We start from the raw sequence: 15,709 nt of genomic DNA, 5'->3' as shown, positions 1-15,709 counted from the left end.
GTCATTAGCAGTTACAGTCTAATATATCTGGATTAGCTATTGTGAGGAAGATAACGGGTAGTCACTACCTCATTTCTGCTTCCTTTCCTTATTATTGTTAGGGGACAAGAGCAGCCAAAGAGATTAGTTAACACCAAAGATGTGAGAAAAAGACACATGCTTTGACTTTATGAGGCATGCTTGACACAGTGTCCGATTTAATGTTTATAATAAGACTGGTATATGAAGCATCATATCCATTTTACCAGTGCTCAGAGCTAGTAAGTGGCAGAGCCAGGAGTCAGATCCTGTGCTCTTTCCACCTTGTACCATTTCTGTTACTCCACTGAATCAAGGTAATGCAAGTGCATCCAAGTCAGTGAGCAGAGTGAAGGAAGAAAAGGCAGTCCGTCTAAGGCAGAGTGGTGAGGTGGGAAGGTCCCACATACGAAGTCAGAACTGACTTCTATCTTTTCCACTTACCATGATAATTGGGCAAATCCCTTAACTTCTCTGAATCCCATTTTCAGACTGTAGAATAGAATGATATTTAACAAGACTGTTTGAAGAGCACCTAAAATAAGGAATGCAAAACAGCTTTATAAACTAAATGCCATACAATAGAAAGGTTGGAACTGGGTTCTCCTATGCCCCATTATGAAGAGCAGTTTTTATCTCTATATTTTTAATTCAACATGATTTCCTCAAGTGCATGTAAAATGTAATTATCTGTTAGATAAATTGGCAAAGCCCCAGTTTTAGCTCCATTTTCAGGCTTCCATAATAAATTTCTGAATATCACATCTAGGATCACCCGGACCTTTTGACAGGGGACCTGACTCTGAATGACATCATGACCCGAGTAAATGCTGGCAGGAAAGGTTCTCTAGCAGGTAAATGATGTCCTCTGTAGGTAGTCATCATCTTAACATGGTGTTAAATTACGCGAGCCTCTCTACATGTTGTAAAAATAAGTGAAATCACAGCTTTCTTCTGGCTGATAACCTTTTATTGTTATTGCCTCTAATGGATTTATAGGTGGAAAATGAATATAAAGTCAGAACGATAGATCATTGGCTCCTTAGTAAGTGTTAATATTAATTTGTAAATGACTGGTTTTGGTAAAAACCAAAAAACAAAAACAAACTAAATGTCTTATTTTTGAGACTTTTCTTTCTTTTACAGATGGGCCTTTGGGAAAATATGCAAAGATCCCTCACTTGCAGTTTTTGACTTACATTGCTTTTTCTTCCTAGCCCTATATGACTTGGCTGTCCTCAAAAAAAAGGTTAAGGAAAAAGAGGAAAAGAAGAAGAAGAAAATAAAAATGATCAAATCCGAGACAGAGGATTTGGCTGAGCCCTTAAGCAGTACTGAAGGGATCCCACCTCTGTCACAGGCTGCATCTCCACTGGCAGTACCTGCTATCAAGGAGGAGTAAGTGAGCAACGGGGATTGCTGCTCGAGGGTGAAAGGTGTAGCTGAGGGCTGTGCCCAGTACCGGTGCTTGGTGTGATCCGGTTTGTGTGGATCCTGTGAGGCCTGAGCCCTGGGGGCCCTGTTAGGGAAGGTGTGTAGTGTGGCCCTTTATTGAACTTTCTTTATGACTGCCTGGAGGATTGGAGGACCTAAGCCAATCTAGAGATATGTTCTGGGTCTTTTTTGTTCTTACATTTTTTTCTTCACTTATTAGGCCTCTTGAAGACCTCAAGCCTTGCCTTGGAATCAATGAAATATCTTCCAGCTTCTTCTCTCTTCTATTAGAGATCTTGCTGCTGGAGGGGCTGTCTAGCCTTCCTGTGGTAAGAGTTTTGGAAAAGTCAGTTTTCAAATTGTAGAAATCTTTAGTGGTCTATAGCTTGAGAAGCAGAACTCTGGGTCCCTCCCAAAGCCCTGCAACCACCTTGTTTTGTGGATTGGGCAGACTTGGACAGAAACATCCCTGCTTCTCTGCGCATTCGTGGAATTGCTGGTGTGGCACAAAAATCTAACTCGATTCTCCCTTTTCTTTCCCACAGCTAGAGGAGCGGGTTTTGGATTGGCAATCATCTCCAGCCAGCTCCCTGAACAGCTGGTTCTCTGCGGCTCCCAACTGGGCAGAGTTGGTGTTACCAGCCCTGCAGTATCTTGCTGGAGAAAGCCGTGGTAAGGTCCTTTTTTCTGTAGGGTCACTATGTTTTTTCCCCTCTTTGTCTAATTAATTCTTATAGTGAACTGCAGCTTTACTGGTTAAATCCATTCTGGCTTTCTATAATGCCATGCATTTCTTGGAGGTCTCTGCTATCCTGATACACTATGAAACATTCAGAAGTTATCTCAGAGTTCAGGGATGTCAGTTTTTCTGAGTTTAGCACTCTCTGACCTGTGTGGCTTGTTTATGTAATCCATTTCTTACAGCTATACCTTCCAGTTTCTCTCCATTTGTTGAATTCAAAGAGAAAACTCAGCAGTGGAAATTGCTTGGTAAGTAATTCATATTACCTTCCCATAACACTAGGTTTTCGTTCTCTCATTTCCTCCCCTAAGCTTCTTTTGCCTTTCATTCAGTAGTATATATAGCCCAGTAGAAGTTTGAAAACGGCAGTATTAAATCCTATGTTACTTAGTAAAAGACTCTTTCAAGGCCCTTTGATATGGTCTGAATTTCACCTTCTTCCCCTCCTCCCATTGGATTTTGGCTCACCATAGCTGAGGTGGAATAGCGCTTCTATTACGGTGCATTCTGGTGCAGGCTAAATTTAAATCTGCAGGGGTATTTTACAATAGAATCAACATTTATATTAACTGTACCTATGGTTTTAGATTAATTTGTAGTAATATAGTTATTTTTCTTTTGTAAAAATGAGCTTTGCTCCTGAGGATAATATACAACAAGATGTTGAACAGCTCTGAAGAAGGAACAGTTATTTCTAAGGAACAGGATCCTTATTTTTGTTTTAAGTTTATAAAGTTCCACTTACTGTGTAAGTTGTAGTAACAGCACCTGAAATAATTTGGTGACTGTTACCTGGTGATGGTGATGAGGAAATTGAATGTTGATTTCCTACTGAAATTCCCACACCTTTTTCTTTACTCTCTCTCGAGTGGTCTAGGAAGGGATACATGGAAAGAAGGTTCTGAAAGCAGTAGATTCATCCATTCTTATAACATTTATTCAGCTTTTAGGTGTCAGGCACTGTGTTAGATGCTAGGAGATACAATGGTTTGCTGGTTATAGACAGCGTGCTCCCCTCGTGGTATTTAAGGTTTGTTTGGGGAACAAATAGTCATTCAAATGAAATAACAGATTTACACATTCTGTAAGGGAAAAGTACCAGAAAGGATGGAAATTATGATGCATTGGTCTACACCTACTACAGAGTTGGGGACGGCCTTTCTGAGGAAGGAACATGTGAGCAGAAATGTTAATGATGATTAGGAAGGAGCAAGGCAGATGAAGGGGAAGGGCATTCCAGGTGGAGGAAGTAGTGTTGGTCAGTGGTGTCAGGGAAGTTTTGGTTAGAAAAGATCATACAAGCCTGCGTAGAGATGATGATAATCTGGACCCGGGTGGAGAGAATGGATAAATTTCAGACAGTTTTAGGTGGTGAAAGCCACAGGACTTGGTTATGAATTGGATATGGGAATGAAGGAAGAGTGTTGTCACAGATCGCTTTGCTAGATTTGTATCTAATGGATCAGGGTGCTGTTTGTTGAAGTAGGCAGCTGTGGAGGACAGTCCAGACTTGGGTGAGGGTGAAGATCACGAATTTAATTTTGGATATGCTGAGTCTGAACTGCCTTTGAGGCAGTTGAGTGGAGATATTGAATAGGCAGTAGAACATTAGGGTTTAGAATCCAGTCAAGATAGAGTTGTTGGCATATATACAGTATTTAAAGCCAAAAGCATAGGGCGAAAGTGTTAAGTGAGGAGAAAAGAGGGCGTAGGACTAAGCCTGGAGAAACTGAAGCAGAAGGGGCTGAGTGGGAGAGCATATGGAGAGGAAGTGACTACAGAGTTTGGAGGAAACCATGAGATAGTTGAATCTTGGAAGCCAAGGAATGAGAGCCAAGAATTGGGAAGTGGTCGTTAGTCTTGATTGCTACCAAAAGGTTTAGTAATATGAAAAGTATGGATTTGTGGATGTAGAAGGAATGAAGAATTTCTTGTAAGAGTGATTCCTTATCAGAATGACGACCAGTAAGGACAGTGGTGAGCTGAAAGCTAATGGCTTGAAATCAGCCATAGTGGGACTCTTAGGCCAGGGGTGGCAAACCTTCTAGGACTGGGTGTTAAGTATTTTAATCTTGTGGGCCAGATGCTTTCTGTTGCAACTACTCAGCCCTGCCATCATAGTGCAAAGCAGTTGTAGACAGGATGTAAGTGAATGGACATAGCTGTGTGCCCATAAAACTTTGTTTACAAAAACAGAGTGGCCAGTTTGCTGACCCTTAATGTGTACCATGGAAATCTGCAAATGTTACCAGTCAGGGCCCCCTTTCTTGCAGTTAGTTAGACATTTACTGGCACACCACTGGTTAAAGAGACAGTGAATATCGTTAACCTAAAGATAAAAGACCGTTCAAAGTGAGAGGCAACAAACATTTATTTGAGATAAAAAAAAAGAATAGTTATTCTGGAAGCACTGATTTAGGCAGAAGCCCAAATGATGTTCCAGTTAGGAGACAAAGACAGTGGGTATTTATGGAAGGGGAACAATTATATCAATAGTGGGCATTTCTATTGGTGCAGATAAGCTAACATAGTGACGCCAATTTTTTTTTAATTGAAATTTATTGGGGTGACAATGGTTAGTAAAATTACATAGGTTTCAAGTGTACAATTCGGTAATACATCATCTCTATGTCACATTGTGTGTTCACCACCCAGAATCAGTTCTCCTTCCATCACCATATATTTGACCCTGTAGCGACGCTAATTTTGAACAATGTCTTGAATTTTCATTCTGGTAGTCATCAGTCCAGTAGCCATAGTAACTGCTTTCTTGTTATCTTTGCAAACAGTTCTTTGGGCACAATATTTAGGCCCAGTCCAAAGGTTATTTTGCCCTGTTTGAACATTCCAAAGGTTTGAGGCATAAAGACCTACACGGCAGTTCCTCTGGCATGGCAGCACCGTCTCCAGTTTAAAGTGACTCCATTATTACTTTTTTAACAATCTAAATAATTTTTTCTGGAGGTGTAGCAGGGGAGGAAAGGATAGTAAGGGGAACTTACGGTCAAGACAGGTATTTTTTTGAAATGAGAGAAACTTTGAGTCTAAGTGTTGATGGAAAGGATACAGTGAAAAAGAAGGAAGTTGAAAATACAGGAGAGAAGGGGAAATTTACCATATAAATTCCTGAGACAAGGGGAAGGGCTTGGCCTTGGATGGCAGGAGGCAGTATATTTCTGAAAATAGCATATAATGGATATACAGCAGTAGGCTTGTAGGTTTTGTGGAAAGTTTGAGGTAGTTTGGTCTGATGACTTTTCTGTTAAAGTAGAAGGTAAGAGGTGAGGTTCTGTTGTGAATGAGAAAGGGAGGTTGAAAAGAGTGAGGAAATAGTTACTATGGAGCGTGGGAAAACCAGCTTGACCAGAGACAATATTAGATTACTGGGTGGTGTTGGGGCCAGTGGAGGCTGCTTGTCATTCATTTATAGTGGCATTCTTTACCATTTTGTGTATCTCTGACAGCCCTCAGCTGTCTGAGCTGAAGCATGGAGGATATATTAATAGATAGTTCAGAATTTGAGTTTTGCTAGATTGGAACGATGCAGATAAGAGAGCAGAGGTATTAAGTATTACTGTATTGGTAAGGCTGCCATTGAAATGATGGCCGTAGGCTCTGAACTGAGTAGGGAGAGAAGTATGAAGGAAGGGGGCTAATGGGACTGAGAAGTGGACTAGCAGTTCTGTTGAGTCCCAGTAATGTTTTGGTGGGAGTAAATAAGCAAGGAAAACTAGATGATTATGGTTGGGAGTGGGGCAGAATGTATAGATTAGTAGAAAGGTTCTCAACCCTGGCTGTGTATTGCAGTTAGTTGGGGAACTTTTTAAAAATACTGCTGCCTAGGTCTTACCCACAGAGGTCTGATTAATTGTTTGGGTGGAACCTGAGCCTTGGTATTTTAAAAATTCCCAGGTGATTCTTATTTGGAGCCAGGTTTAGGCATGGATTAGGCAGCGGATAAGGCATTTGAAGATGGAGCAGTTTTAGGTAATGACAGAGTCCAGTTGTGATTGTGGGAGGGAGTGGCTGCGGTGGAGTTAGAGGTAGGAGGTTACTGAGGTCCCAGAACTGGCGTTAGGATATTGGATGGACGATCTGTGTGGATGTGGCGGTTACTCAACATGGTGGTGGGAAGTGCACCGGTGAGCAACAAGGTAGGCATGCGTTCTGTGAGGAGGAGTGACTAGGTCAGCCTGCTAGGAGTAGGGGGGACAGGGTGGGTAAGGTGGATGGTAAGAGCCTGAGGGACCAGGCTTTTGTTTCATTTCGATTTTCTAGAAGAGCTGAAGAGAGTCTGGCATTAGTTACGGCGTTGAGGGAGGAACCCAACTCTGAGGGACATGGCCGTGAGAGAATAAATAGCCAGCATACCATAAGGAAGTGGAAAGGCTATTATGAGAAGAGGATTAGGCTGTAGGAGAATTTACTGATTAAGAAGTAGCGTTTCTAAAAGGCAGAATGGAAGTAAGAGGAGTTGACTCAGGGTAGGAAAGTTCAGAGCTTACTGGGATGGTGGTATTGTGCATTGACTAATGAAAACAGTTTAAAAGACCTGGTGAGGTCACCTCAGCAGCCTTTGAGAAGGGTAGGTCGTGAGGGCGCCTTCTTCACCCAGGCAGACCTGGGTGACGTTGGTCTCTGTGGCTTCTACTCTGGGCAGGAGAGATAGGTATCATCATGTAGTAAGTGCTACAGTAGGAGTCTGCACAAAGTGATAGGGGAGGTGGGCACAGAGGCAAAGTGCTCATCTCTTTTAAGGTCGGTTAGGTGGAGTCACGCTTTTCCCTGGCCTCGGGTCTTCTTATTGTTGTGTTGTGATAGAATGCCTTTGTACCCCTACTAGCCGGAAGGAGCCTTTTTTGACCCTCAAGAATAGGACTTCCTAGGTTAAGCTTTCATAACATCCTTTGTGACACCGACCACTTTTAGATTTTATTTACGTAATATCTGCTCTTTCCTCACTTGACTATAAACTCCATGAGGGAAGAGAGTGAATTCCCAAATAACCCTTGCTTAGTATGCAGCGCTTGACCCACACTAGCTACTCAACAAATACCTATTGAATGAGTGATTCAATTAGAGACCGGCCAAGAGTGGTAGTCAGGCAGACAGTGATGGGAGGGCAGTACAGGCTGAGGGGATAGGGTGTGCAAGGACCATCTCTGTGGGGCCTCATATGTTCTCTCTGGCGCCGATAGAGCAAGTAAGGAGAAAGTAGGATTCTGAGTAATACCTTAAATTGGTTTATTTTTATTATTATTGTGTGCCTTTTCATTCTTCTAATAGGCCAGTCCCAAGATAATGAAAAGGAATTAGCTGCACTCTTCCAGCTGTGGCTAGAAACCAAAGACCAGGCCTTCTGTAAGGTATAGTTTTTAAGACATACAGATCTTACTGGGTTCCCAGAGTCCTTAAGTTAGCCAGAATTCTTTAGTCCATTTACCTGTTAATATTTTCCTTTTCTCCAGCAAGAAAATGAAGACAGTTCAGATGCCACAACACCTGTTCCTCGGGTGTGAGTATAATACTATAATGGTGGGTGGTATCCTGTGAAACCATAGTTTAAAGTACTGCTATGATTTTTCTAACCTTTTTTTTTTTTTTTGAATAAGGAAAGGGTTTATTGAAATGGTACCATAGCGAAAAGAAGGGAGCTTTCTAGTTTTTCTAACATTTCTTAGTGTGTTAGTAAAAGTCGTAATAGACTTCAGAGATCCTAGAGGTCCACTGATTTTTACCTGCCCAACATACCTGAGGAAGGCAACACCCCCTCCCGCACACCCCCACCCCATCAGTAAGAGTAGCTCCCTGAGGAAAGGATTCTGATGGGGGAGGAGATTGTATAGTAGTTTCTGAGGGGCATGTGATCTACTTTGTAAGCGGGCATACTTTTTTCCCTGAATTCCCCTCCTTCATTTCCCATTTGAGATGATTTATCTAATCCACCTTCTGTGTTTTACCTATAAAGAAATTGAGGCATGAGGTTAAGTGGCTTGCTGAAGGTTAGTGACAGGACACAGGCGAGAATTTAGGTCTCTCGACCTCTCGTCCTGAGCTCTTTGTATCACATCATCTCACGTGACTGTTTCTAGTCTGGTATGGTTCTTTTCTCCCCCTAGCTTTGTTGAGGTAGAATTGATGTATAACATTGTGTTTATTTGATAACATGCATTTATTGTGAAATGTTTACCACAATAAGGTTAGTTAACATCCATCGCCTCACAATGATGACCAGTTTTTGTGTGTGTAGTGAGAGCATTTAAGATCTCTCAGTAATTTTCAAGTATATAAAACAATATTGTTAACTGTAGTCACTGTGCTATATACATTAGATCCCGAGAACTTACTCATAAGTGGAAGTTTGTACCTTTTAATCAACATCTCCCCATTTCCCTCATCTACCAGGCCCTGGTAACTATCATTCTACTCCCTGTGTTTATGAGTTCAGCTTATTTTTAGATTCCACAAAATTCTTTATGTTCCAGAAGAACTGACTATGTGGTACGGCCCAGCACGGGGGAGGAGAAACGAGTTTTTCAGGAGCAGGTAAGAAATAGCTAGAACCCAGTGTAAATCTCTGCATCTGTGAGGTCACACAGAGAGAGGCTCTCCTTGAGTCCAGATTCTTAGAGGAAATTCACACCTTTAACTTTGGATATTCTGTCGGTTGGGATTATTTATTAGGGGCAGAAATGGTGTGAAGAAAGGGGATAAGAAATGTTTTGATGACGTTTTCTTCTAGATAGCAAAATACATTTATATTTACCTCTTTGTCCCTTTGCTAGTGACGAGGGCTTTGGAGACTATCCTTTCCCCATTGTAGTTGGCTCAATATTCCTAGTGGAATAGCCTGTTTTCTTCTGGTTTTAATCTCTCCAGGTTGATCCCTTATTGTATGGGAACTAGCAAGAACCCTACTAGTTCTGATTTACAAGCCATGTGCCTTTTCTCTTGATAGGAGCGTTACAGATACAGCCAACCCCATAAGGCGTTCACCTTTCGCATGCATGGCTTTGAGTCTGTAGTGGGGCCCGTGAAGGGCGTGTTTGATAAGGAGACCTCACTCAACAAGGCTCGGGAGCACTCCCTGCTGCGCTCTGACCGGCCTGCCTATGTCACCATCCTGTCTCTTGGTATGCTCACTTTTTTTTTTCTAATTAGCTTTGTTCCCTCCCACCCTCCATCCCACAGGAAGGCTTTGAGGGTCAGGTATAGCTTTAGGAAGCTTAGGAGTTTGGGAAGCGGGAATTCTACCCCCCCAGAGATTTATCAGGAATGAGTGTTTCTTCCCTGAAGTTTTGTGTCCTGAATGTCTTTGGCCGTCTGGTGAAACCTGTGGGCGCCTTCTCAGAATTGTGTCTTAAATTAAATGCATAAAATAAAATATATAGAGTTACAAAAGAAACCAGTCATATTGAAATAATTATCAGAGTATTAAGACAAATTTGTGCAGAAATATATGTGTTTTTATTATATTAAATGACAAGCTCTAGCAGTAGGTCTTATAAGTTCTGTAATTTCCAAATAGTGATGAGTGGAAATGATTTATTTTGTATGCGACAGTTGTAATGTGATATGAAAAGATCTGATTTCTCTTACAACATCACAGCACTGCCAGTGCATGGTTTGTTACCTTTGTTTATAATAATTATAAGATACCATGGACTTTCAGTTTTGGCTAAGTGTGAGGAGTGTGTAGGAAACTGCCCCTAGAGGGCAGTGTCCACCCACTTCTGAGTCTGAGTAAGGTTGAGAAACACTCTCAGAACCTCACCCACCAGAGCAAGGGGAGGATAATGTTCCTCAGCAGAAGCCCCGCTTGACCCTTGGACTTTTCATTTTTTAATGTCATCAGTTCGCGATGCCGCAGCCCGGCTGCCTAACGGAGAAGGCACTCGGGCAGAGATCTGTGAATTGCTCAAGGACTCCCAGTTTCTTGCACCAGATGTCACCAGCACTCAGGTAGGATGGAGAAGAGATTTGTTTTGTTCCAGAAGGGATTTAAGAAAAGTTACAAGGAAATATGAAATATAATAGCATAAGTTTTTAAAAACTGAAGAAGAGGAAAGAAGGATATCTCGAGAAATGCAAATAGTGATAACCTACGACTCTTATTGTCAGTGAAGCACAGATTTGACTCTAACCTTTCCTTCAGCTTCTCCTAAAGGTCTTAGTTCACCATCTCCTTCAGGTGACAGCAACTCAGTCTCTCAGGAATCTTAGTGTTTCCTGTCTTGCCAAGTGATACATAGTGAGTTACTGGTGCCACCAAGCTGAGATCTGATCTGTTTATCAGCTGTGACTTACACCCAGTGATTTTTCCCCAGTGTCCAAGTCTGACTTGTCCCTGACCGTCTATGTTCTGGTTCTTAGGTGAATACGGTAGTGAGTGGTGCACTGGATCGCCTACATTATGAAAAAGACCCATGTGTGAAATATGACATTGGACGAAAGCTGTGGATCTACCTGCATCGTGACCGGAGCGAGGAAGAGTTTGGTGTGTGAGGCCTCTGGGCAGTGTGTCCCCCTAGATTAAGGACACTTCTGACTTTCTGCCCCAGTTGCATTATGCTTTTCATTGGCATTCAGGCAGGACAGGATTGTAAAGGCAGGACTTAGCCTACCAGTGAGGCCTTAATAAAACCACCCTTGCTATGCTGAGGTTAAAGTGTTGCTGAATGTTACCTCTCTTGTTTACAGAGCGGATTCACCAAGCACAAGCAGCTGCAGCTAAAGCCAGAAAAGCCCTTCAGCAAAAACCCAAGCCCCCATCCAAGGTGGTAAGTGACCTCCTGAGAGCACGTGGCTGAGTGGTTGGGGGATGGCGGCAACTAGGCCTTCCCTTCGCTCAGTGCATCTGGAGCCATAGGCGCTGTGCCTTCCTTTGTGGGCCTTCGTTAAATCTGCATGTGAATTTCTCTTCATCTTCTGCTTATAGAAGTCCAATAGCAAGGAGAGTTCAGTGAAGGGCCTCAGCAGTGGCCCTTCTGAGCAAAGCCAGATGAGCCTAAGTGACTCCAGCATGCCACCCACCCCAGTCACACCTGTGACCCCCACCACTCCAGCTTTGCCTGCCACTCCCATCTCCCCTCCACCTATGTCTGCAGTCAACAAAAGTGGCCCTACTACTGTCTCAGAGCCAGCTAAATCTAGCTCAGGGTAAGCTCTTCTATTTCTTCTGTAGCTTTTTCCTTCCAACGTTTTTTTTTGTATGCATGCACTAAATTGGTTTTTTGTTTCCCCCGATTTTCCTCATAGCGTTCTTCTGGTATCTTCACCAACAATGCCACAGCTAGGAACAATGCTTTCCCCAGCTTCCAGTCAGACTCCACCAAATTCTCAGGCTGCTGCCCGCGTTGTGAGCCACTCTGGCTCATCTGGACTCCCCCAGGTGCGGGTGGTAGCCCAGCCTAGCCTTCCTGCTGTTACTCAGCAGTCAGCAGCGCCAGCACAGACACTGTCACCGATGTCAGCAGGACCACAGATTCGTGTTCCAGCCACTGCTGCACAGACCAAAGTCGTGCCCCAGGTAACCAGGGACAGCGGACCCAGAGGTGGGCTAATTTGTCCAGCGGGCAGTCTGGGTAAGGACAGAGGAGCCTTACATTGTTGTTCCTGATGATGTTTTATCTTAACCACTCATTTAATGTTCACAGCTGGGTTTCTGTAAGTTGTATTTTAAATGTTGGGGATCAGAACTTCAGAGAAGTTGAGTGATTTACGCGGGATCGTGACATCAGGTCCTTTGTAGAGGTGGGATTAAAGCCAGACCTGTGATACTAAATCTCAAGTTCCTTCCACTGTTCCTCTTGTCTTAGCCATGCAACTAATTGTGTAATTTTAGAGAAAAGGCTTATCTTCTGCCCCATTTTGTTTTACTATAAAAGGGGTATGATATCTGTCCTCAGTATGTAGGAATAAAGTGAGATGTTAAATGTGAAAGCATTCTGAAAATTAAGATGTGCTCCATAAATAGAAGAACTTGACAGCGTGCTTTTGGAGGTGTGAGCATGAGCACTGTTACATTAGAAGTACTTGTAGAGCACACGTCCTGGGTGGTGGCGTGCTGGGCACAGCGTGGCATGCTGATCTGCATCTTAGTGTCTAATTAAGCTCTTGGCCTCATGCTCTGAACTAGACAGTAATGGCCACCGTTCCAGTCAAAGCTCAGACTGCAGCGGCCACCGTGCCGCGGCCAGGACCTGGACCGACGGGGCTCACAGTGACAAGTCTTCCTGCCACAGCCAGCCCTGCGAACAAGCCAGCCACAAGTTCTCCCGGGAGCTCTGGTCCAAGTGCTTCCGCGGCCACGGTTATTCAGAATGTTACTGGACAGAACATTATCAAGCAGGTAGGTGGGATCCGACTCCTTTGTCCCAAAGCAGAGGACAGTTGGAGATGTCCGTGATGGTGATCTTTGATCCTTAGTTCACAGGCATTTCAGGTCTGAGTTCCCACCAAGGGTAATGCAAGCTTTGCAGATGATGAAGAGATTTCTTCTGTTCTTTTCCACCCAGTTTAGGATTTAGTAGCTGAGTTTCTGGATTTGGAGGAGACTCTCCATGAATCAATTTAGTTAAAATCCCATGGTATAAATTTATATACTTTATTGGCATTTCATTTTACCATTAGTAAAAGCATATGTTTATATTTGTACTTTCTTGGTTGTAAATATGCAAAGCTAACCGTTGAACCTCAAAGAACTACTAGGCAAAAGAGCAACTAGTACTGACAGGCATGCTTACTATGTGCCTGTGCCTGTACTGTGCTAAACATTTTATAGGTACTAAATAATTTAATCCTGCAATGCCACGGGGTATGCACTTTTGTTATTCCCATTTTACAGATGAAGAAATGGAACCACAATGAAGTAACGTTATTTATTTATTTATTTTGCATTAAGCAAATATTTGTTGAGTGCTTTTTGTGTGCCAGGCCCTGTCCAAACTATTGGGAATTTCGTGGTGTATTACACAGACTAAGTTCCTCCTTTGTGGAGCTCATACTCCCATAGAGCTAGGGGACAAACCGGTGCTTCAGGGCAGGTGTGGTAGGGGCTATGAACATCAGTAAGCAGGGGAGGAGGAGAGTGCAGTGTGCTGTTTAGCTGGGTTATCAGAGAAGGCCTGTCTGAGGAGCTGGCAGCTGAAAGATGAATGATGTTGGAGAGTGTGCCATAACATGATTAGCTGGAGATAAAGCATTCCAGGAATAGGAGCAAGTGAAAATACCTTGAGTCAGGAATACATCTGAGGAGTAACGGAAAGCCATTGTGGCTGAGGCTTAATGAACAAGTGTGGAAGTGCTTGAGAGGTGCCAGTGGTCTTCTCACTGGCTGTAGGTACTAAGTGAACTTGACTGGGTCCAGTGGATTAGTGGCTTTTTGGGAATGGGTTCAAAAGAGAATGCAAGGCAAGGAAATGGAGATAATAAGTATAGGAAATTTTTAGAGCAGTTTTGCTTTTGAAGAGAGCAGCGAACTCGGGCTAGAGTGGAGATGCTGAGTGGAGTAGAGCAGGGGGAAGGAGGTGTGGAGTAAAGCAAGTGTTTGTTGTGTTTTAGGATGGCAAATATTACAGCATGTTTACATTCTGATGGCAGCGGTCCAGTAGAGAGGGGAAAATGGCTCATGTGACAGAGAAAGTCCCTGAGGCTAGAAGGGTTGCATCTATTACATACGGGGATTTGTCCGTACTGCTATCAAAATGAAGGTTGGCACAACTATAAAGAGACATTTTTGAGACAGTTGGGGAAATGTGAATATATGTTACTAGGTAACAATAGGTGATTATTTTTTAATTTAAAAAGTCCTTTTCTAGATTAGAGATGTATCCAGAAGGATTGATCAGCAAAATGATAGTATTGGTTTACTTTAAAATATCCCTGCCCTCCCCCAAAGTAGGGAAGGATAGACAAAATAAGATTAACAAAGCGAATCTTTGAAGCTGGGTGATAAGTATATGGATTTGTTACACTGTTCTTTTGTAAATGTTTATCATTTAAAAAACTAAAATGTTAGAAAAATATATGAAACACACATACCCATGAAATGCAGGTTTGTGCATAATTATACTACATAACCAGTATAGCGTTGTGAATCCTTTTGTCAGCGCTGTTTCTTCCCCACCCAGGTGGCAATCACTGGGCAGCTTGGTGTGAAGCCCCAGGCAGGCAACAGCATTCCACTCACAGCCACTAACTTCCGTATCCAGGGTAAGGATGTATTGCGTCTGCCACCCTCTTCCATCACCACAGATGCCAAAGGCCAGACTGTTCTGCGAATCACTCCGGATATGATGGCCACATTGGCCAAATCCCAGGTTACTACAGTCAAATTGACCCAGGACCTCTTCGGGACAGGAAGCGGCACTGTAGGCAAAGGCATCTCTGCTACCTTGCACGTCACTTCCAATCCAGTCCATGCCACTGATAGCCCTGCCAAGGCCAGTTCAGCCAGTGCCCCTTCATCCACTCCAACAGGTACCACCGTGGTTAAGGTGACTCCCGACCTCAAGCCAGCAGAAGCCTCGAGTTCAGCTTTTCGCTTGATGCCAGCACTTGGTGTGAGTGTGGCAGACCAGAAGGGGAAAAGCACAGTGGCCTCTTCAGAAGCCAAGCCAGCTGCCACAATCCGCATCGTGCAGGGCCTGGGAGTGATGCCTCCCAAAGCCGGCCAGACCATCACAGTTGCAACCCATGCCAAGCCAGGGTCCTCTGTGGCCAGTGGGTCTGGGACTGTTCATACTTCTGCAGTGTCCTTGCCCAGTATGAATGCTGCTGTGTCCAAGACTGTGGCCGTGGCTTCTGGGGCTGCCAGCACCCCCATCAGCATCGGCACCGGAGCCCCCACTGTGCGGCAGGTGCCTGTCAGTACCACGGTGGTTTCCACGTCCCAGGCTGTGAGTACCATTGGTGGTAAACAATAGCCCTTCACTTAGGGAACCTCTTTTCAGGAATGGAAATTGGAAGCCCTGTCTGTATCACTTCATTTGACCCCAACAGGCTTATTTACTAATAGACATTTCCCCCCCCCCCCCCCAAGTCAAGTTGTTGTCCTTTCAATCTTAGTTGTGGAGCGTGCAGTTCAGCTTCAAGTTGTTGTCCTTTCAGTCTTCGTTGTGGAGGGCGCAGCTCAGCTCCAGGTCCAGTTGCCGTTGCTAGTTGCAGGGGGCACAGCCCACCACCCCTTGCGGGAGTCGAGGAATTGAACTGGCAACCTTGTGGTTGAGAGCCCAGTGGCCCATGTGGGAATCGAACCGGCAGCCTTCAGCATTAGGAGCATGGAGCTCCAACCGCCTGAACCACCGGGCCGGCCCTTAGACTTTTCTTTTTTTTGAAAGTAGTATGAAAGTAGTACTTGAAATTTATGAAAGTAGTACTTGCATACATTCAGTTTAAAAAAAAAAATCCCTACGAGAGACCTAGTCTGTCTATTGTTCTGTGATTTGCTTTATTTATTTAAAAATATGTGTTGGGGGAGCATTTTAAATCCACAGATAATGTGTTCATCTTAAT

General features: G+C 43.6%; 1 protein-coding gene across 7 annotated transcripts in view; it reads left to right on the top strand.

The window, feature by feature from the left end:
* NFRKB (nuclear factor related to kappaB binding protein) overlaps window positions 1–15,709 on the top strand; it is a 38,472-nt gene that overhangs the window by 16,498 nt on the left and 6,265 nt on the right. For 5 of the 7 annotated variants that reach the window (XM_081036689.1, XM_081036688.1, XM_081036690.1 and 2 more), the window contains 16 exons: window positions 788–872; window positions 1,236–1,416; window positions 1,673–1,781; window positions 1,998–2,124; window positions 2,377–2,442; window positions 7,481–7,560; window positions 7,663–7,709; window positions 8,680–8,740; window positions 9,153–9,327; window positions 10,050–10,156; window positions 10,568–10,691; window positions 10,895–10,974; window positions 11,133–11,353; window positions 11,453–11,723; window positions 12,333–12,545; window positions 14,326–15,093. In XM_081036689.1, coding sequence (XP_080892815.1) covers window positions 788–872; window positions 1,236–1,416; window positions 1,673–1,781; window positions 1,998–2,124; window positions 2,377–2,442; window positions 7,481–7,560; window positions 7,663–7,709; window positions 8,680–8,740; window positions 9,153–9,327; window positions 10,050–10,156; window positions 10,568–10,691; window positions 10,895–10,974; window positions 11,133–11,353; window positions 11,453–11,723; window positions 12,333–12,545; window positions 14,326–15,093 — 2,715 coding nt within the window. The remainder of the gene's footprint in view (window positions 1–787; window positions 873–1,235; window positions 1,417–1,672; window positions 1,782–1,997; window positions 2,125–2,376; window positions 2,443–7,480; window positions 7,561–7,662; window positions 7,710–8,679; window positions 8,741–9,152; window positions 9,328–10,049; window positions 10,157–10,567; window positions 10,692–10,894; window positions 10,975–11,132; window positions 11,354–11,452; window positions 11,724–12,332; window positions 12,546–14,325; window positions 15,094–15,709) is intronic. The other 2 variants (XM_081036692.1, XM_081036691.1) reach the window with 1 other exon arrangement.

Source organism: Rhinolophus hipposideros (assembly GCF_964194185.1).
Source record: "Rhinolophus hipposideros genome assembly, chromosome: 24".
Taxonomy (NCBI): Eukaryota; Metazoa; Chordata; class Mammalia; order Chiroptera; family Rhinolophidae; genus Rhinolophus; species Rhinolophus hipposideros.
This window is presented reverse-complemented; position numbering and strand designations above follow the sequence as displayed.